General features: G+C 45.5%; 2 protein-coding genes across 2 annotated transcripts in view; both read left to right on the top strand.

The window, feature by feature from the left end:
• Positions 1-23,102, top strand: part of DENND6B (DENN domain containing 6B) — a 367,826-nt gene that overhangs the window by 226,195 nt on the left and 118,529 nt on the right. The gene's annotated exons all lie outside the window — the stretch shown is intronic.
• LOC138288145 (uncharacterized) lies at positions 16,627-21,324 on the top strand. Its single transcript, XM_069229421.1, has 2 exons — positions 16,627-18,246; positions 21,170-21,324. The coding sequence occupies exons 1-2, from the start codon at positions 16,759-16,761 to the stop codon at positions 21,185-21,187; spliced, it is 1,506 nt and encodes a 501-aa protein (XP_069085522.1). The 5' UTR covers positions 16,627-16,758; the 3' UTR covers positions 21,188-21,324.

Genomic DNA, 23,102 nt, shown 5'->3' with positions numbered 1-23,102 from the left:
GAAGCTCACTGGATTTTATGTCATTTACTTCTTGGCCCCTTAGAATTATGGAAGCCTGGCACCTTCACCTCAGCCTTCTGAACTTGTTCATTTGGTAGGAAAAGTTAACGATTCAGTCAGTCCCTGAACCATATTCTTTTGCCCTAGAACTCTGGAGATTGGCTGGTGTCCCAGGAAATCCAGAAATACCTACTTTCATTTTCCAATTATCGCTGCCCACAGGCACAACCTCAGACTCATGGTGGGGTGCCAGCACTTTTCAGTTTGTGTACATCTCATGAGGATTGACGACAGACTCATTACGAAACTGTCAGCGTTCATATCAACTTTACTGCAGAGATCAAGAGTCCTTGTTTTCCTGTACAATTAGCTGTTGAAGGCAGGGGCCCTAAAACTGGTCCTCGAATGTCTGTAGGAGACTGAGGTGCTCATTCTGAATATGGTGGTCTAGAGACCGCCAGACTCTGGATGGCCATCAGACCACCGTAGTAGTGGTGGTCCGATCTGCCACATTCCGACTGCAGCCAAAACGCTGCCATAATACCACCGACACTGCCACGCTGGAGACGGCATCCAGCCTGGCGGTCCCGGCAGTTGTAATCCGCCAGGGCAGCGCTGCCCTGGCGGATTACGAGTTTCATTCAGCCAGCCTTTCCATGGCGGTTCACACTGCAGTGGAAAAGCTGGTGGAATGGGGTTCCCGGGGGCCCCTGCACTGCCCATGCACTTGGCATGGGCAGTGCTGGGGCCCCCATGCACAGCCCTGTCGTGCATTTCACTGCCCGAATTACGGGCAGTGAAATGTGCGACGGTTGCTGCTGCTCCCGCTGCACCGCCAGATTGTCAATGTTAAGGCTCTCTTCACCGCAGGGCCAGCAGGAGAAACACTGTTTCGGTCCGCCGGCCCTGCGGTGAAGTCTGAATACTGCCGGCGGTGTCCTTATGTCACCAGCGGTCAGGTGGCTGGATGAGTTTGGCGGGCGGCCTTCGCTGCCCGCCAAACTCAGTATGAGCACCAAAGTGTCTTTTCAATGACAACACTTTATTGTCAACATTCATTAATTCCCTTCTCGCTACCACACAGCGACTAACATTTATTGGAACTGTGCTCGAAATAACCCTTATGAAGGCCATTCCCCCTTCTTTGCGGATCTTCAATATTTGGGTGGTGATTCCGATGTGTCTTACTCTAGCTCGAATTCCAGACCTACAGGTCTTGTGGTTGTTGAACCTCATTATCTAGTGCATTCTGTAAATGCCTCTTGCCACAAGGCAGATTTGTCCTCCAGTGGGTTTTAAGGATTCACTGGCTGCAACACCAAGGAAGTCGTGGCCCAGGTGCGAATCTTCCAGATGGTGCACCACTATCAGCACTACTACCATTATCAAGGATGCATCCTCCCTGAGCTGAGGTCCTCATCCGTGGAACATTATGGTGCAGGGCCTTTCATGCACATAAATTTGAGCTCCATGCAGCCACTCTTTCCTAGAAGGTTTTCTCCGTTGCTTTTAGGGCGCAACTTCCAGATTATGTAGAACACCACCACTACCATTCATTATGTCAGCAAACCGTGTAGTGTGAGGTCATGGTTCTGTTTTGGGAAGTTATTCTCTTGTGGACATGGGCTCAGCGTAGGAGTGTTTTTCCAGTAGTGGTTCATCTCGAAGGCTCTCCGTGTCAGAGCGGATGTTTTCAGTCATTGCTCTGAGGAGGACCATGAGTGGGAGCTACAATCGCTTTGCAGCAGTCTTCTTCAGATTGGGGTTTTCATTAGTGGATCTTTTTGCCAAGGCACAGAACATGAAGTGTTATCAGGTTTGTGACTCACAGTTCCAACAAGATGGCTTTGTAGAAGATGCCTTCAGGTTCAGCTGAACTCGGGCCTGCTGTACACAATTCAGTTGTTTGTGCTTGTATCCAGAGTTCTGCAGGATGACTGTGCACACCTGTTCGTACAGCTGGTTGCTTTAGATTGTTCAAGGAGAGTCTGTTTGTTAGGCAGATCTGTAGGCACTTTGCGTTCGGCCACCTCATCTGCCACTCAGATCGGAAGTGCCTCACAGCAGGATGGTCATGTCCTATGTCCTAATTCCTTGGAAAATCCATCTTCAGCAGCCACAGAAGCAGGTTTGTGCAGTGGGGTGTGTCAGGTGGCAATAATTCTTTTACATCCCACCACTCTCACATCTTGAGCTTTTTATTGTTCTTTGCACTGCAAACTGACGATCTATGTTTATGCATCTTCGTGACCAACTTTCTCTGTTTGGGTCCCAACTAGCAGACCTTTTTTTAATTTTTTTTATTTAAAGTTGCCTTATGTTCCCTCTCACTCAATTTACTCTGCCACAGTGGGATTTGAACTTTGTTTCGACCTTCTAGATGGCACCTCTATTTGTACCGATGTACAGTTGGTCCGACTTTTTACTTTAAAAAAATAAATAACAATTCTGTTGGTGGCAATTACTTCTCCTCAGAGGGTCAGATCTTCAGGACGTCTTGGTCTGACCGCCCTTTACATCTTTTTACCTGAATAAGTTGGTCCATTGAGCCTGTCAATTTTCCTTACCAAGGGGATTTTTCTCATTTCATATGCCATCTTTCTTTCCCTCCTCCACATCGAACCCTGGAGGAGGAAGGTCTGCATAGGCTGGACCTCAGTCATGTGGTATACTACACTGCATGCAACAGAAATGATGACCAGCTCTTTACGGACTTCACTGGAGCAAAAGGGGTAAGGTGGCAACCAAACCAAATCTCAGTATGTCCTGACCAAGAAAGATCCTGCAAAGGATATTTATGTTGATTCCAGCAAGGGTCGTGGCTGTTTCCACAACCCTTTATTAACTACCAATAGCCCTGTCTGAGGCATTTTTGCAGCCAACATCTGCTGGGCAGCTACATGGTTTTCCTTTTGTGCTTTTGTAAAGCACTACTGCTTCAAGTCTTGGGCATGCAGCGATGGCTACTTTTCCTGAGCTGTGTTGTATGAGTTCTTTGGCTAACTGTCATTGCTCAGTCCTCTTTTCCAATATTTATGGTAGATGCATAATGTTCTCACTGATTTCTCTAACCTACCAGCTACCGAATGAGGTAGAGACATACAATGTGCTGTATTTATTGCCGTTGCTCTCTTGGTGGTTCTCCTCACACTGTTGTGTAGCCATTTTAGCCATAGCTCCATGCACATTATTTTAACACACTAGGCCAAGCCGCTGTGCATCTTAATCTAGATATATTTTATTCGGCTTCATTTTATTATCGTTACAATAGCCACTTTTACAGACTTGTTTTATTTTCTGTTTATCTAACTGTTTTTGCCTAGGCCAGCAATATGTTCTCAAACAAGACATTCTTGATCACTCTGTGCTTCTTCCAAGGCTACAGCACGCACGGTACATTGCTGGTGAACGTGGTAGAGGTTTAGTCTTCAACACACATCCTTACGTAGGGACATTTTCCCAGAACATCAGCTGTGTTGTTATAAAAACACTTCCTTGTCCCTTACACGTTAGAGGGAGATTCCAGCCAGAGAACCACGACTGTATGCTGATTGCTGAATGCTTTGCTACAGATGCTAACGCAGACCGCAGGCCTTTGCTTAGGTATGGGGGATGATGTCTTCCCAGGGGAACCTGAAGGGCAGAATTAGAGCTTAACATGTTGTGCTCTATCATAGCTTTATGTAGGAGTTAGTCTATTGGCAATAGTGACAATATGATAGCATTATTTGTATGTTTCACTCTTCTGGTCACAATTTTAGTAGTGTCATGTTGTGTCATCCTGGTTATTGCAGCTCATGCTTTGCTATCTAAGGTGCAGTCGTTTTATTAAATTCATTATTAAAACATATACTGCCTCTGTTTGTCATTTATATATGAGACTAAATGTAACTGAGAGAAATGGATGAGATCTGAGGACCACGGCTTCCCTGAGAAACCAATTATGTCATGTGCTCGGCTGCCCAATCATCCCTATCCTTTGGTAGAGATGAGGCACTGCTAGTTAGCCGGGGCAAAACCCGGATTGGAGAGACAGGCGTCACTCACAGTGGATTAGACAGTCTCACACCGCGGGCGATTCTGCCGCTCAAAATCTAGTAGTCTCATTAGAATAATGAGAGCCTACGCGACAACACGTTAAAGGGACCCAGAAAAACTATCAGGAACTAAGGCCAGTGCGCTGATTGACACTTACTATACGCTGGTGATGTCCCATCCTAAGATGGAGTTGCACTTGGAGCTGTATGGTGCCACTTTGCAGTGATGGAGAGTCATAGCTAGGGAAAAAGTCATCCAGGCCAGCTGAAGCGTTTTTTATGAGATGAGAAATCTGCTAGGAGATTATATATCCAATACAAATATTGTGGCTGAAAGTCATTAACTTTTTCTGTTCCAAATACCCTACTGAAACCACCACAAGCCAGATTAATCCCTGAAAATACTGGGTTAAGGTAACAAATGCCCTTTTGGTTCTTCTCGATCTCTCAGTAGTGTTTGCTGTGCTTGGTCACAACTTCTTCATATCCTGATTGCCAGAGTAGGTGTAAATGGAACAGTACTAACATGGTTTACATCGTTCTCTTTCTAAGATAACAATTTGTAAAATTAAAATCTTTTGAATCAAACACACACACAATAAGTTTTGAAGTTTGCAAAGTTCAATCCTATCACCCCACCTTTTTAAGTTGTATATGGTATCTGTTTCCTCAGTTCTCCAGGGCAGTTCCATTTACCTTCCCCAGGTTGCTAGTGATATCAGGCTTTAGGTTTGAGTGTCGGACCACTCTAAGAACCAGAAACTCCTCATTGAGGAACTAATCAAATATATGTACTCATTCTCTTAAAATTAACTCAACAAAAACAGAATTTGTTCTTCTCTTCTCTGGCTTTCTACTCTGACCACAGAAATGCCTCGACTCATTACCTTTTCAAGGCATTTTCCTTCCTCTGTGGCCCCACACCTGAAATCCCTTGGCTTAATTGTCATCTAGTATCTAAGCATGAAGGATCACATCACCAAATTAACTTAATCAGCTACATCAACTCAGAAAACTAAAACCATCTATGCCACATTCAGACTTCAGAAACATTGTATAGTCACTTGTTCTTTCACATCTAGATGGAGCAAATGCATTCTTTGCATGCTTTCCCAAATCTTCTAGTACTCCACTAAGAGCTTTACTCCATGCTGCCGCCAGCTGCCAAAATACAAATGCAAAAACAAGATTATGGACGGAATGCTGAACAATGTCAAACATTCACCTTAAATCCATTGGTTTTTTGCTCACCACGCCATTCCAGTTTGTACCCAGCTATATGCAAATCAGTCTTGACCTTGCTTCCCATGGGAACAGTCCATCCTGATCTGCCAGGCCAGGTCCCCAGTGGAAGCAAGCATCCTGAGACTGGTTTCTGGGTATGACCCCTCACCAGCCAGGCTAGCTCGAATCCGGGGGCATGACGAACATGGGACCACGTCTGGGCATATGCTTCCCTCTTAGGACGACAAATGCAAAAAGAGCAGATGTTGAACGGAATGCTGAACAATGTCAAACATTTACCCCCAGTCAGAGATATTTGCTTAAATCCATTGGTTTTTTGCTCACTACGCCATTCTAGTTTGGACCCAGCCACATGCAAATCGGTCTTGCAAAGACAGTCCGGAGCCCTCTTTTTGTCAAACAACTTAACATGCTTCCTCTCAAAAAGCAAGGACTGACTTCCAAATCAAATACGGAACCCACAACAATTCTTCCTGGAGTCTAGACTGCAGCTTGCAAGTGTGCAACAGAATACAAGAAACTGAAACAAACTCATTCTTAGAAAAACTTCTAAACTGGTGTTTTTCCACTTTCTCCAAGACACTTGAATAATGTTCCTGAGTCCATCCAAATGAACCTGAATTACTGGCATTTTGTGAAGTACAGAAAACAGATCTCCTCAAACTATACTTCAATGAGCAAGGCCTACCCAGAATGTCTTTCAGTATCCTCTAGCTCCCCATGAAATATATCACCCATATAATGCTAATCACTAATACCTTTTGTGTGAAGCAATAATGCTCAGCTGCCGTGTAGTCGGAGTTACCCCATTTCAATATTGAAAATAAATAAAACCAAAGTGGGTTGCATCCCTGTCGGCTTTTTTTTCTCTCTTGCTGCTGGTAATGGGTTTTAGCAAGAGGGACATGCCTGCCATTCCCTTAATGTGGCTCTGAATTGTGGCTCTGGGTCTTAATATATGTGATTCTGCGGAGGAGTGATTAGAATTAGTTCCACTGTTTCGGTCATGGACGGTTACTGTCAGCCGTGCTGGAGAAAATGCACAGACCCGAGGCTTGTGTCAGACCAACCCTGATGATGCTTACATGCTATATATAGCATGTAAGCAGCTACAGGATTGCTGGAGAGCCTGTGATGGTGTCCCAGCAGTGAATGCTGGGACACCAGAAGAGGATCGATGGGCAGGTGGCGGCGACAGAAAGAGGTAAGTTATTTATTATTACTCCAACCACTGGCCCAAAATTGTTAGCTTATCTATCAAAATACAATAAGGATCCCAATGGTCAACAGAGCATGGCCATATTGTCATCACAAATAGTCTGTTACCATGGATTCAGTGGATAAAATGTTAAAAATGGCCGAATTAGCCAGTCAACGTAAAGGTAATATCTACCCCAGAGAACTGTCAAATTGGATTAAGAGTACAACCTATCTTATTGGAAATACAAAATCATTAGTTTCCCTTAGAAAGTTGTAACGGACTAATGATAAGATTAACAGATCTGGTGGCTAACCAGAAGCTACCTTTTCCTGTCACGACTCACGTGCTGCTGGCGCCTGGAATTTGCAGATCTGGTGGCGTGGATCTTCAATGTTCGACTTTGGCCCAAAAAGGGGCGACTCTTTCTGGTAGCCACGGTGCTGTAGGCAATGGAGACGCCAAGAACAGACCGTGCCCTTCAGAAAATAGCACCAGAGGGAAAAAAACCCTTAGAAAAAGGGGAAAAACCTCCAAACAGGAAGATTCCTGGAAAAAACAAGAACAAACAAACAGGAATCCAAAAGGAGCAAAAGTCAGGAAACACAGAATGCTGAAATCCAGAGCCAAAAGGTGAGGAAATCAGGAGCGAAGACACTAACTGAGCAGAAAGTGTTGCAGCGCAAAGAAAGAAGAAAACACAGCCCTTATATACTAAAAAACAGGAAGTGACCCACAGGAAGTAAAAGGACACCATCTTAGACAGGGAAACAACACATAGAACAGAATAGAACAGGAACCATAGAGAATAGGAAACAAGGAATGCTGGGAAAGAACAGGAATCTGGGAAGGGGGAAAAGACATAAAGAAAGGCACAACAAAAGACTGCAGAAAAGAAGAAAAGAAGAAAAAAGGGAAAGAAACGAAAAAACAGGTAAGAGGGGTCATAGACCCCTAGTATAGTGGAAAGCAGAAGGTAGAACGAGGCCCCATGCAAGTCTGGGGCCTCGAAATGCGCAGGAGAGGCTGGGGGCGCACCGCGTCCTAGCAACGCGGTGCGCGGCCCGAGCCGAACGCCCGGCTTGAGTCGAGCTCTCGGCTCGCGCCGCACCGCGCGGCGCGACAGTAGGTCCCCCTCCCGAAGGTCCAGGTTTGAGAGGAAATAAACAGTGAAAGCGTTGAATCAGGAGAGGTGCGTGAACGGAAGATGCATCTTCCCAAGAGCATTCACTGAGAGGATAACCCTTCCAATGAATCAGATACTGAAGGCGTTTGTGAAAAAGACGAGAGTCACAAATTTCCTGTACTTCATATTCAGGAACATCATCCACGAGTACAGGAGGTGGACAAGGAAACTGACGTGAGTAAGGGTCAGGCACATAAGGTTTAAGCTGAGAAACATGAAAGACCGGATGAATCTTCCATGTATGAGGTAAGTGAAGGCGGACAGTGACAGGATTGACCAACTGAAGAATACGGAAAGGCCCATAGTAACGAGGTGTGAACTTATTTTGAGAAAGACGTGAGGGTAAGAATTTGGAGGAGAGCCAGACTTTATCTTGCGGATGATAGTCTGGATTGGTTGCACGTCTCTTGTCTGCAGCCTTCTTCATATATCTCTTGGTATGTAACAAATTAGATCGAATTAGTCTATGGATTTGGAGAAGGCGTTTGGAGAAATAGGTAATAGCGGGTAAAGGAGAGTTGGATTGTGGAGAAGTAGGAAAAGAGGTAGGATGAAAACCATAAGAACAGAAAAAGGGAGTGACCTTGGAGGCACTATGGACTGAGTTATTGTAGGAAAATTCAGCTATAGAGAGGTAAGTGTTCCAGTTACTTTGGGTAGAATTGCAAAAGCATCGAAGATATTGCTCTAGTCCTTGGTTCAGACGCTCGGTCTGGCCGTTGGTCTGAGGATGGAACCCTGAAGACAGGGCTCTATTAATATTTAGTGTTTTACAAAAATGCCTCCAAAATCGGGAAATGTACTGAGGTCCTCTATCAGATATTATGGTATGTGGAAGTCCATGGAGACGGAAGATATGATCAATGAATATTTGACTTAGTTCTTGAGAAGTAGGTAGCCTTTTCAGGGCAGTGAAATGAGCCATCTTCGTGAAAGAATCCACAGTGACCATGATGACCCGGTTTCCTGCTGATGGTGGGAGTGAACACATAAAATCCGTAGAGATGGTATGCCATGGGGCCGGTGGAACAGGCAAAGGCTGTAGTAATCCTGCCGGTCTGGTATGGGGTATCTTGATTTGGGCACATATGGGACAGGCTTGAACGTATCTTTCCACATCCAGCTTCCAGGTAGGCCACCAGAAAAATCGTGAAAGAAGTTCTTGTGTGGCCTTGATGCCTCTATGACCAGCTACAGGTGAATCATGGCACATTTGTAATGCCTTTTCTTGCACCTTGTTAGTAGGGAGGAATATCAGGTTTTGATAATAAAAATATCCTTGTTTCTTATGTAATAATGGTCTTAGTTCTTCTATGTCGTGGTCCGATAGGTTGGCGTATTCCAGTTGTACTTCTTCCAGGAAAGACTGAGCCACTCCAACGATCTTACTGGGTTCCAGAAGATACTGAGATGAGGAAGGAGTACACTCTGGATATCGGCGAGACAGAGCATCAGCCAGAATGTTTTGAGATCCAGGAATATATGTGATGAAAAAATCGTACTGACTGAAGAAAAAGGCCCAGCGGGCCTGACGACTATTCTGGCATACAAAATTTCGTAAACATTGTAGGTTACGGTGGTCTGTCCTCACCTCAAATGGTTCCTTGGAACCCATCAGAAACTGTCTCCACTCAAGGCAGGCTGTTTTCAGAGCCAATAATTCCCTTTCCAGTACAGAATAGTGTTGTTCAGCTGTGGAAAGGATATGAGACAAGTAGAAAACAGGATGTTCAAGACCATCATCCTCTTGTCGTTGGAGCAAGACAGCTCCGATGGCTCTCTCAGAAGCATCAGTTACGACTATAAATTGTTTGGTGGTATCTGGATGTCTCAAGATGGGGGCTTGGGTGAAGGCTCTCTTTAATTCTTGAAAGGCTGCTTCAGCCGCTTCAGTCCAGACAAACCCTTTCTTTAAATTTTCCTTTTTTAAGGTGTGAGTTATGTGGCTAGTCAGTCTGGTAAAGTCTAGAATGAATTGTCGATAGAAGTTTGCTAACCCTAGGAAACATTGTGTTTCTTTTATGGAAGAAGGAGAAGGCCACTCTAGGATAGCTTGTACCATTTCTTGATCCATAGTTATGCCGGTGGGACTTAAATGATAGCCCAGATATTTGACTTCCGTCATGTCGAACTCACATTTTTCTGGTTTGCAAAATAGTTGATGAGCACGAAGTCTTTGAAGAACTTGTTTCACATGGGAAGAATGGAGTTCAGGATTTCTAGAATAAATAAGAATATCATCTAGGTAGATCACGACTGTCTGATTCAGAAGGTCTGAAAACACTGAGTCCATAAATCTCTGGAAGATTGCGGGGGCGTTAGTGAGACCAAACGGCATAACCCTATATTCAAAATGGCCAAATGGAGTCCTGAAAGCTGTCTTCCATTCGTCGCCTTCTTTTATGCATAAAAGGTGGTAAGCTCCTCGTAAATCTAATTTAGTAAAACGTTGAGCCCCTCTGATAGCTTCTAGTATGTCCCTGATGAGAGGCAAAGGATAACGATCTTTAATTGTTATTTTATTCAGACCTCGAAAATCCAGGCAAGGACGAAGATCCTTTGTCTTCTTGGGCACAAAAAAGAGAGGAGCCCCAGCCGGAGACGACGATGGAACAATAAGAACACTCTGTATATTTTCGTCCAGATACTCTTTTAGAACTTCCCTTTCGGGTTCCGTGAGAGAGTACATCCTCCCAAAAGGAACAATTGTGCCGGGTTCCAATGGAATAGCACAATCATATTCTCGATGTGGAGGTAGCACAGGTTTCGACGGTTTTTGGAAAACATCCTGAAACTCCAAATAGTGGTCTGGGACCCCTTGGACCGTATTAATGGACATACCAGTGGCACCTTCAGTATCTAAGGATCTTTTCGGAGACCAATACTTGTCGGAAGTAAAACAGTTCTCATGACAAAATTGCGAAGACAAAGAAACTGTCCGGGTTACCCAATTTATATACGGGTTATGTCTGATGAACCACGGAATTCCAAGAATGATGGTATGGTTGGGGGACGTGATAAAATCGAAGGAAATGTGTTCTTGATGGTTTCCCACCTGTAGACTTAACATCAGGGTAGTAGTGTCTACAGGACCCGAGGATATCAAGGATCCATCCACGGTGTGTACCTGTTCGGGTACTTCTTTTGCTTGTGTAGGAACTTGGTGAGCAGCAGCCCACGTCTTGTCCATGTATATACCACTAGCACCACAGTCTAGTAATGCCATAGTCTTTTCTTGACGACCGTCAGGAAGTTGTAACAGGACAGGAAAAATGAACAAGGCGGTTGTATTGTCATTAAAGGAGCTGATGGAAGGTATAGCTGTAGATCCCGTCCCCTCCCTTCTTACAGAGGACGGGAGGTGGCGTTTCCCGAAGGCCTGGGCGGACGTACAGGACAGGTACGAAGCATGTGACCAGCAGAACCACAGTACAGGCACAACCCTCTCTTGCGTCTGTCTTCTCGTTCACTAGCAGAGAGCGGACCTCGGGTAGTATCCACCTGCATGGGTTCCCCTTCGATGTCTCTAGCAGGAGTGCGAGGTTCCTCGGAACGCTGCAGGCAAGCTCGTGAGCTACTTGGCTGGGAAAACCCTCTACTCCTTTTCTTTTCCGATCTCCGTTCCTGAAGACGATATTCGATGGACAGTGCTTGATCCATCAGGCCACGAAGATCTTCCGCTCTGGTAGAATGTACTAGTTCATCCTTTATTTCTTCTTTGAGTCCTCTACGAAATAAAGTTACCAGAGTACGTTCCACCCAAGTGGTCTCTGCCGCCAGCTGACGAAAACGGGTTATATATTGCAGGACGTCTTGAGAGCCTTGTTGGATGTCACATAGGGCTTCTTCAGCAGAGGCTTCCAATCCAGGACGGCTAAACATCTGTTTGAAGCGACTCACAAAGGTGGAATAGTCCGACAATACAGGGTCGTTGGAGGACACCATCGGGGTTGCCCAGGCCAAGGCTGGACCGGTTAAGGCACTGATAAGATAACCCACCTTGGTCCTGTCGTGGGAGAATTGGGTAGATCGGAAGGCGAAGTACACTGTTAATGCATCCAGGAACTCGCGAAGCCTGGTTGGTTCACCAGAGAAACAAGGGGTAGAAGCGGAGATAGTTGGAACATCACTGGTGCGGAGAGCCAAAGCCTGTCGTAACGCAGCATTTTCATTGCGTAGTTGTTGCAATTCCTGAGCTTGTTGCTGAATCGTGGTCAAAAGAGATTGTTCCGGATCTGCAGCAGCTGCCACTGTGTCATCCATGGTGTTTGAGGACGTCGGAATGGTTAGGCGCTGCAATCTGTCACGACTCACGTGCTGCTGGCGCCTGGAATTTGCAGATCTGGTGGCGTGGATCTTCAATGTTCGACTTTGGCCCAAAAAGGGGCGACTCTTTCTGGTAGCCACGGTGCTGTAGGCAATGGAGACGCCAAGAACAGACCGTGCCCTTCAGAAAATAGCGCCAGAGGGAAAAAAAACCTTAGAAAAAGGGGAAAAACCTCCAAACAGGAAGATTCCTGGAAAAAACAAGAACAAACAAACAGGAATCCAAAAGGAGCAAAAGTCAGGAAACACAGAATGCTGAAATCCAGAGCCAAAAGGTGAGGAAATCAGGAGCGAAGACACTAACTGAGCAGAAAGTGTTGCAGCGCAAAGAAAGAAGAAAACACAGCCCTTATATACTAAAAAACAGGAAGTGACCCACAGGAAGTAAAAGGACACCATCTTAGACAGGGAAACAACACATAGAACAGAATAGAACAGGAACCATAGAGAATAGGAAACAAGGAATGCTGGGAAAGAACAGGAATCTGGGAAGGGGGAAAAGACATAAAGAAAGGCACAACAAAAGACTGCAGAAAAGAAGAAAAGAAGAAAGAAGGGAAAGAAACGAAAAAACAGGTAAGAGGTGTCATAGACCCCTAGTATAGTGGAAAGCAGAAGGTAGAACGAGGCCCCATGCAAGTCTGGGGCCTCGAAATGCGCAGGAGAGGCTGGGGGCGCGCCGCGTCCTAGCAACGCGGTGCGCGGCCCGAGCCGAACGCCCGGCTTGAGTCGAGCTCTCGGGTGTGGCGCGACATTTCCAGGTATAAGAATTCAGAATCCTCCAACTGTCACAGCAGGATGCACCACATATTTTTGTGTAAGTCTTTTTACTTAAGTTTTCATGCATAGCACAGTACATCTTGTTCATTGCTCAACGCATCTGTGATTAGGCTACGATAATTGTAAGAGCATAACAGTTGAACCCTTCATGTGAACGACCTTGTTCAAAGAGTGGAGCGAAATGCGAGTGGGACCCTCATGTACCAATACTTCTTATAAACAGTTATAACACCCAACTCCCACTTTTTACCTCCTTCAGGGAATGCTATGTTTCAGTCAGCCATCCTACAGATTTTGAAAACATGAAGCAATCATTCAGTAAGCTACATTTCTAGGCGCCTGTCGTGTGAGCTCTGTTGTATGATCCTCTTCAAACTAGGGAGCCAACCCGCAGCCCCTCAATCAGAGATCTGGAACCTTCCACCTGGGCGAAATCATGGAGCTTCTGAAACCCCTCCACACGGCCCTGTACAGTGGTTTCCATTTGTCTGCATAGTGTAATGTTGTGTCATTCATTTTGTTAGTTAGTTGTTTAATAGCTAAGATCACCCATAACCTATAGTACCAATGGAAGAAAGCTGAAGTGCCTTCCTTTTTCCTGTGGAAGGCCTCTGTTAGTTTAGCTGCCCCAATCACCTCAAAGCCATGTGCAAGTCACTTTCAGACATCATTTCCAATTCAACAGGTTCTAGGCCTGGCACTAAAGGTACTGGATATCCAAGCATCGCCTTCAACAGGGTTGCCGCACCCTCCCAAAACGGGTGGACCAAGGGGCACTCCCTCTAAAAATGCACTGCACTACCTCTGATCCCACACCCCTTCCAGCAGGTATGACTTGCGTTCGGGAAGAGTCTTTGCACTCGAAGGGGAATGTAGTGCCAACCATATGTTTTGTAATGAGTCTGTGTGCCTAGAACAGGTTATGAAGATGAATATATCTGTGCTAAACTATTCCCAATGTTTGATGATACTTCTTTTTTTTTAATGCCTGTTCCCATTACTTAATAAGTGACCAAGTCTGTGAAGCCTCCTGTGCAAGTAACGCCTAGTATAGGTTAGAAACGGTGCGTTTAGAGCTCACTAGCTTGGGAAATAAAGATTGAAATGCTGTCTTAGCTTGTGTGGCTCCCAGGCAGATTACGGGATCATTAACTCAATGTCGAAGCTGTGCATACTGTAATCAGCGCGTTTTGAGAGAGGCCAAAATCAGACTTAAATTGTGCAAAAGTCTTAACTATAGATGTTTCGAACATGTCTATTAGCATATTGCAGCCCCCCTCTCTGTCCAGCCCCGAAATTCTGTGCGCTCATCCGTAGGGGTAAAGGCAGTATTGTAATGAAAAGGAGCATTTGGTGCAGGGTTACATATCAGGCCATTGACTGCTATATAAGTCTTCCAGAGTCGAAGCACGGTGGCGACTGGCATGCTGAGGTATACATTCTGAGTGAGGCCTAAACCTTTTATCCAACAGATCAGATCCCATTCGGGGTCTATGGAAAACTCCATAGTCTATATGCCACCAATTCTTCTGCAAGTCTGCCATGGACCATCCTCAGTTGAGATGCTGCATAATATAACAAAATATCTGGCAAAGCCAAGATGCCCCCCCCCCCCCCCCCCCCCCCCCAAAAAAAAAAACTCTGCATTAAGGAACTTGGAGAGATTCTGGACTCCATTGCCCTCCAAACGAAACACATGATTTATTGTTTGACTTGCCTAAGGTACCCCTTGTCAACCGAGACCAGAAGTGCCTGAAACATGTGTAAGCAGCATTGGAGTCCATTCATTTAAATTATATTAATCCTACCTATCCATGAGATAATGAGATGGCCTAAAGAGTCTAAGTCATGACCGATTGTGGAGAATAAGGAGGAGCAGTTGGAAGAGAATAGCTCTCCTGGGCTCTCTGTAATCCGAACTCCTGGATAATTAATGTATTTCTTGGCTCAGCGAAAGGGGAAGTCCCTCTGCCAGGAGGTAACCTACTCAGGTGGCAAGGTTAGGTTAAGAATGTCTGATTTATCATAGTTAATTTTATATCAAGAAACTAACTGAAAAGCTTTCAGGAGAGCCATCACTGCGGGGATGGACAATAGTGCCCCCCCTAGGGTCAGCAGGACATCATCTGCATAAAAGTAACGTTTTTACTCGGGCTCTGAATTTAATACCTACTTCCTTCTCCGGTTGTCAGACATGGCAGGCCAGGAGGGGCTCTGTAAAGAGGGCAAACAGTAGAGGGGACAATACATACCCCTGTCTAGTGCCCCTATACAACCTAAAATCCTGGGAAGTCCAGGCATTAGGAGTTACCCTCGCTGTGGAACCCACATAATTGGGGGGAAAAAACATGCCTAAGAAGTGGAGGCCAATGCCCATTCTCCAGAGCATTTAGCACAGAAAGGACCAACCAACTTTTTCTGCATCTAAAGACAACAAGATAGCTGGATTTCTTTTTGTATTATTTTTTTTATTTTATTCAAGTGTAGCCTTTTTGACCAGTTGGATAGTGGTCTTCATTTTATTAAGGGTCTTGCACCCCTGCACAGAGTCAGTTTAATCTGGGTGTACTAGAGAAGGGAGAACCTCACTGAGGCACCTGGCCAAGATTTTAGTATACAGTTTTCATCAATGTTCAAAAGCGCACTGTGGAGATATGAGGCACACTTTTGTATGTCTTTGCCCTGTTTTGGGAGGACTGAGATTTCCGGTTCACCCATCGTGGGAGTTGTGTGTCTCACTTCTGCACAATGATTGAACAGGGCTGTTATTTCGAGTATTAATTACTTCCATATATTTATAAAATTAGGCTGTTAGCCCGTCAGGTCCAGGGGCTTTTTACACTTCAGAACCTTTATTCCCTCCTTTACCTTCTTCTACAATATAGGGCTGTGACGGCCGAACCCTGTTCGCCCGTACTCGGACTTCACTTGTGCTGCCACTGCCACTGGTGGGCCCAGGCAGCCCAGTTCACCGTCCTGTGATTGGCTAGACATTTGCAAGCGGTGGGACGTCAGGAAGTTAAAATCGCCGCTACCGGAGTTCTCGGTGTCCGGGGTTTGTAAGGAAAGAGTTGGAGGCGATCAAGGACCAGTGGAATCATATCAAGGCAAGGAGACGGACGACAACCATACAGACGTCGGGAGCAGAGGACGGAGCCAAAGAACTACACGGAGGCAGTTGGAGCACTCGTATCTTGGCGGTGACGGCTGGGGACGAACATCGGACATCCGGAAACCCAGAGACCGGGAGGACGAGCTGCTGCAGCCCGCCACGCTTCCGGAGAAGCGTGGCAATACAGGTGCGTGGGATCACGAGCCTGAACCTGAGTAACAGGGGAGAGAGAGCGAGTCGAACGAGGGCACAAACGAGCACTATAAGAGGGGGGGGGGGGAGAAAAGGAGTAGAAGGAAGGGGGTGGGGAAAGGCCGTAAACTTCACTTACCACTAACACCGTAGAATAATAGGAGTCTAAATCACAGAGGCCATCACGCACAGGGTCACGAGCTCTATAGAGAACAAAACCATAGAAAGAAAGAATGTTAAATATAAAAGAAACACTGGAATGACTAGTAACATTAATAGAAAATAAGGATAAAAGGATAAGGAACTCAAATGCTTACCATATGACAGGAATACCTAGTCCACTTACCACTCCTGTTCTCTTCTTTCTGCATGTACCTCCCGGGGAAGCCTACGGAAGTGGAATAGAGAAGAGGAGAGTGAAAGCCTGACTACAGACCAACCCTCACCACCTCCTACCCAGCAATTAATGATCAGAAAACACGTACCTGCGCTCGCTTCATCCATATTGTTACAATAAAACCTCTTTGTTTTTACACTTGGAAGTCTGTCGGAGTGATTCCTTCCCTACCATCCGGTCACAAGTGGTGTCAGAAGTGGGATTCGAACCCACGCCTCCACGGAGGAGAAAACGACAATAGCTGATGTTATCGCCCAATTGGCTGAAGGGCAACGACATCGCCAAATGACATGGGAGCAACAAATGAAAGAGTCCAAAGAAGAAAGAGAGGCGTTGCAGACCGCACTTAAAAGCCAGGCAACAATTATGGCCAATAATCAGCTGGTACATGAAACCGCATTAGGCAAGCTCACTGATACCATTGCCCATACTAAAGTACATCCTACGGTGCCCAGTAGTGTGTTACAAAAGTATCAGGAGCAGGATGATCCGGACTCTTTTTTCACAAACTTTGAAAGAGTGGCCAGCACCGCTAACTGGCCTGAGGACAAATGGGGTCAATATATCGCCCCCCTGCTCACTGGACACTTACAAACCACATACCAAGCCATTAATCCAAGTGGAACCTTGTCATATAAAGACATTAAAAAGACAATTCTGGAACGAGTGGGCTTAGATACTGAAAATTATCGTACTAAGTTTAGACAGATGAAATGGCAGCATCAGGAGAACCCCCGCACCTTATATTACCGAGTTCAACATGCTGCCGGGAGGTGGTTACAACCCTCGGAAAACACAAAAGAGGATATGTTCAATGTCATAGTATTAGAACAGTATTTAGATGCTTTACCACCCACCACCAGGAACTGGGTAAGACAACATCCCGGGCTAACAAACGAAACTGCGGTAGATCTTGCCTGCGCTTATCATAGAGGTTCAGACTTCTGTGCTACCACTAGTCGGGTTTCCCTCCCCCCCATGCGCCCAACTACATCGAGAAATACTCTCCAGCGACCTGTAATGACACATGGTACTGATAGATTATCCGCCACAGGCCCAGGGATACCCGGAACTGCGGTCCCTGGACCCCTCTGTTACAGTTGTTCAGAGTGGGGACATATTGCCCGTAATTGTCCGCATAAGAAGGAAACCGAAGAACCCATGGAAATAGGATTGACTAAGGGAAGGGTGTTCTGGTCAGGAGGAGACAAACCCAAATATATCCTTCCCATTGTCGTCAATAATGAGAAAAGAACAGCCCTCATTGACTCCGGTTGTAGTCACAGCGTGATAAGAGGAAATCTAGTAATGCCAGGACAAGTAGTAAAAGGGCAACAAGTCCTAATCACATGTGTACATGGAGATCAGCGGTACTATCCATTAGCTACGATACAATTGCAATGGAGAGAGTGGTCAGAGGACCTCAGAGTTGGGGTACTCTCCAAACTAGAGGAGGACATAATCATTGGTACTGACTATGTGGATTTTTCCTCCTTATTAGAGCGAACAGGGCAAGAACATATGCTGACGTCCTGGTGGACGGAAGTACCCGAAGGAGACATGCCGGAAGGACCAGGAAGGATTCGAGCTACCCTCAGTAAAAAACAAAAACGAGAGCAAAGACACTCATATTGGCAAACCCTCCCGTCCGATGAAGATTCTACGCCATCTGGGAGAATTTGTTCGATTACAGGAGATTTCCGGCAGAATCAGAATGAGGATCCCTCCTTGAAACACGCATGGCAACAGGCGCAGTCTGGGGAAATACAAGGGGTAGGTCCCAGGTTCATCGTTCATAACCAATTACTGTATCGCAATCCCACACCCACCCGAGGAAATGACCTTCAGTTAGTGGTACCCAAAAGTCATCGACAACAAGTATTACAACTAGCACATGGGGATAACGGGGAAGGACACTTGGGAAGGGAAAAACTGAAGAGGCAGTACTTAGACGGTTTTATTGGCCCAGGGTTTATGGTGAAATACGTAGACATTGTGCCGAATGTCCCAAATGCCAGTTATACAACCCTTCTTCTCAAATCCCTGCTCCACTCCAACCCTTTCCGATTATTGATATCCCTTTTTCCCGAGTTGGGATGGATCTAATTGGCCCTCTCACACCCTCCACTCGGGGTAGGCAATACGTACTTGTGTTGGTAGACTATGCTACACGGTATCCGGAGCCCATAGCTCTTCCCAGTACACACACTAAAACCATTGCCCAAGCAATGATTTAATTTTTTTCGAGGGTGGGTTTCCCGAAAGAAATATTGACAGACCAAGGGACCCCATTTATGTCCTGACTGATGGCGGAAGTATGCCACTTATTAGGGGTCAAACAAATTTGTACCTCAGTCTACCATCCGCAAACCGATGGACTGGTAGAAAGATACAATAAAACCATTAAATCCCTCCTCCGAAAAAGTATATCAGACGCGGGCAAAGATTGGGAGAAAAAGTTACCGTTAGTCTTGTATGCCATCCGTACACATGTACAGGCGTCCCTAGGTCATAGCCCATTCAAATTACTGTTCGGCCGCCAACCTTGTACATTGTTGGATATGTTAGCCGAACAATGGGAGGATACGGAGGAAGAAGTGAAAGATTTGTTAACCTATACCAGGGAGTTAAGAGAGAATATACATACAGTATGGGAAGAAGCCCATACTGCTTTGAGAGAGGCCCAGGAGAAACAGAAAAGACTATATGATACCCGAAGCACAGTACGAATCTAGACAGTAGGAGACAAGGCACTGGTGTTACTTCCTAGCACAGATAATAAGTTGTTGGCCCGATGGCAAGGGCGGTTTGAAGTGACAGCTCAGATTAACCCCACCACATACAAATTGGCCATACCCCAAGGAAGTGGCAGGGAACTGATTTATCACATTAACCTGCTTAAAAAATGGTTAGAACCTATAGAGGACCATAACATTCGGTACATCAATACTGATATTAATGAAGACATTCCATATCCCACCCTAACCAAACCTGAATTCCCTAACCTGTCCTTACCCTGGATCAATCCTGACCTTACTGGGTCGTATCACAACCAACTAACTCATCTAGTACGACACAATCATGATGTCTTCTCCAAATATCCAGGAAGAACCCCCCTAGTCCAGCATCCCATCCGCCTTAAAACAAATACGGTTCACCGCCAGAGACCATACCGCATCCCTGAAGCCAAACAGATGATTATCGAAAAAGAAGTCCAAACCATGTTAGCAGCAGGAATTATAGAACCGTCAACCAGTCCGTGGTGTTCGCCTGTAGTACTGGTACCTAAGCCAGATGGCAGTACCAGATTTTGCGTAGACTATAGGGGGGGTCAATAATGTAACCTATTTTGATGCATATCCTATGCCAAGAATTGATGAACTCATTGAGAGACTGGGTCAGGCCAAATACTTATCTACCTTAGATCTTACAAAGGGGTACTGGCAGATACCCTTAAGGAAAGAAGATAAAGAGAAAACCGCGTTTGCTACCCCTTCGGGATTGTACCACTTTACAGTCCTCCCTTTCGGACTCCATGGAGCTCCTGCCACCTTCCAAAGACTCACGGATGAAATCTTACGACCTTTTAGACAATATGCCGCAGCCTATCTGGATGACATTGTTATCTATAGCAATTCCTGGGAAGAACACATGGCCCATCTCAATACCATTTTACAGGCTTTGCGAAATGCACAGTTAACTGCCAATCCTGAGAAATGCCGACTAGGTCAAACAAGCATCAGATACCTGGGTTTCGTTGTAGGGGGTGGTAAGATCTTTCCCCAAATCGAAAAGGTAGAAGCTATCTCCAATATGACGTTCCCTAAGAAAAAGAAAGATGTTAGGGCTTTTTTGGGATTGGTGGGTTACTATAGATGTTTCATTCCTCACTTCTCCACAGTAGCAGAACCCCTTACAGAATTATTAAAGAAATCCTATCCCAACACCCTGGGGACCCCTTCAGTGACTGCGTTGCAAAGCTTTAACCGTCTTAAAGCTGCTCTTACTTCTGAACCGGTATTATGTTGTCCTGATTTAAAAAAAACCTTTGTGCTACTCACTGATGCCTCCGACGTGGGCCTTGGGGCTGTATTGTCACAACCCCAAGAGGATGGGACAACCCACCCCATTCTCTACATCAGCCGGAAATTACTGCCCCGTGAAACACATTATCGAGAAAGAATGCCTGGCGATAAAGTGGGCTGTGGAATCTCTCTGATATTATCTATCTGGCAGGAGAGAGGGAGAGAGAGGGAGAGGGAGAGGGAGAGGGAGAGGGAGAGGGAGAGAGAGAGAGAGAGAGAGAGAGAGAGAGAGAGAGAGAGAGAGAGAGAGAAAAAAAAAAAAAAAAAAAAAAACGGGCACAAATGAGCACTATAAGAGGGGGGGGGGGGGGGGGAGGGGGAGGGGGGGGAGGAAAGGAGTAGAAGGAAGGGGGTGGGGAAAGGCCGGAAACTTCACTTACTACTAACACCGTAGAATAATAGGCCATCACGCACAGGGTCACGAGCTCTATAGAGAACAAAACCATAGAAAGAAAGAATGTTAAATATAAAAGAAACACTGGAATGACTAGTAACATGAATAGAAAAAAAGGATAAAACGATAAGGAACTCAAATGCTTACCATATGACAGGAATACCTAGTCCACTTACCACTCCTGTTCTCTTCTTTCTGCATGTACCTCCCGGGGAAGCCTACGGAAGTGGAATAGAGAAGAGAAGAGTGAAAGCCTGACTACAGACCAACCCTCACCACCTCCTACCCAGCAATTAATGATCAGAAAACACGTACCTGCGCTTGCTTCATCCATATTGCTACAATAAAACCTCTTTGTTTTTACACTTAGAAGTCTGTCGGAGTGATTCCTTCCCTACCATCCGGTCACAAGGGCCTTTCAGGACATCCGCCTGGGTCCCACTAATTTGGAGATGAATATCGTTGAAGCATCCCATTTGTTGGAACACAGCAAAAGCTTCACCTAATTATTACTAGTAGAAGTGGTGAATTTAATTTAGTGCCGATGGGAGTGAATATTTATTTCACATAATCTTTTTCTTGCCTGCCGCGTAGCAGCCTGGCTAACTGCATGCCTCCCTTGTCAATATAGATCTCTCCTTTAAATGCAAAAATATGAGCTCCCCCTTTGGTAGCATTGTATTTGCAAAGTTGTCCCTTAACAGCAGCTAGCTTTCTTGTGTTATGTAATGTTGCATTCTCCACCATATCTTGTTCCAATTCTTGTATTTCATTTTCAAGTGCTTGAACTTTTCCTTTCCAGGTGCTGTCGGTTAACAGCAGCTGAGATTAAGTGGCTCCTTATTGCAGCCTTGAAGGTGTCACAAACAGTCCCCATAGGCCCTTCACTATCCTCGTTCAAGCTAAAATACTCATCGATGTATTGGCCGATAACTTCTATCCTTGGGTCCCTAAGCAGAAATGTGTTTAGGCACCAACTGCACAAGATATTCCTGACCATCAGCACCACAAGTATAGATATAAGGGCGTGATCTGATATAGCTATTACCTCTACTTGTCCCTCCTGGGTCTCATCTATGTGCGGTGAACTGACCAGTACATAGTCAATGTGAGAATATCTCATCTCAACATGCAAGTGATATGGATATTAAGACTATGCTGAATATAATTCTCCCCCTGTGCCTTGTAGACCCAGCTCCACCAGCCTATTTTTTAATTTTCTGGGGAAAAAACGGCTCAACTCCCTATCTTTCTCCGGGTCCTATGCTTCATTAAAATTCACAGTAAGGATAATTTGCTCCTTGGTCATCCCAGACAAGATTGAAAGGAAATGGAAAAGATACATATCCTGAGATGCATTTGGGGCATATACTGTGACTAACCAGTCGGTCTTGGAGGGTTCCAGTCAAAATTATTGACCCACGTCTCAGAGTACAAAGGGGAGATTATGCCTAAACAAAATAGACACCCTGCTGTTTGGTAGATGCAGAGGCAAAGTTGTCTGTGGGATAAGCCTTATGTCTGAGCCTCCTCTGGTCCTTTTTCAAAAGGTGAGCCTCCTGTAGGTATATAATATATGATCACTGATCTCTAAGAGCCTTCTAGACCATCGCCCTGTTGTTAGGGGTATTAAGGCCCCGTGCATTCAAGGTAGTAGTAGTCGCCATAACCTTAAATCAAGTGAGCTGCCTGGTTTTAGCATAAGAACAGGTAGGTTAGCGCTGTAAATAAACATCAACTAAGTGTTGGCATTGCCTGAAACCAGTAAACATAACCATAACTTAACAGGACAAACATAATGCAGGCCCAAACTTACTGCATGTACGGGGCCATAGGCAGAACACAATCTCTATCGCTGCAGTATGGGGGACAGGAGAATCCAACCTCCCCACCAGCCTAGCCCCCTAAGCGTAGGTCAAGACTTGGATCAAGAGAAGATTGCAGGACTCCCTCCTCACTTGGCACACGTCTTCAACCCAACATTACAGCTTCATACCAGCCCTATAACCTATAATCAAAATACATCAACCATGGGTGTCCTCTGACCAACATCGACCTCTGCTGCGTGTCCCTTCTCATCTTCCACAAAATATAGGGTTGCCAATTGCCTGATAAGCCTGTCATCTGGGGGGGCAGGTGTCCATGTCAAC

The sequence above is a fragment of the Pleurodeles waltl genome, chromosome 4_1 (assembly GCF_031143425.1).
Source record: "Pleurodeles waltl isolate 20211129_DDA chromosome 4_1, aPleWal1.hap1.20221129, whole genome shotgun sequence".
Classification (NCBI taxonomy): Eukaryota; Metazoa; Chordata; class Amphibia; order Caudata; family Salamandridae; genus Pleurodeles; species Pleurodeles waltl.
The sequence above is the reverse complement of the archived record's forward strand: the minus strand, read 5'-3'. Positions and strand labels throughout refer to the sequence as shown.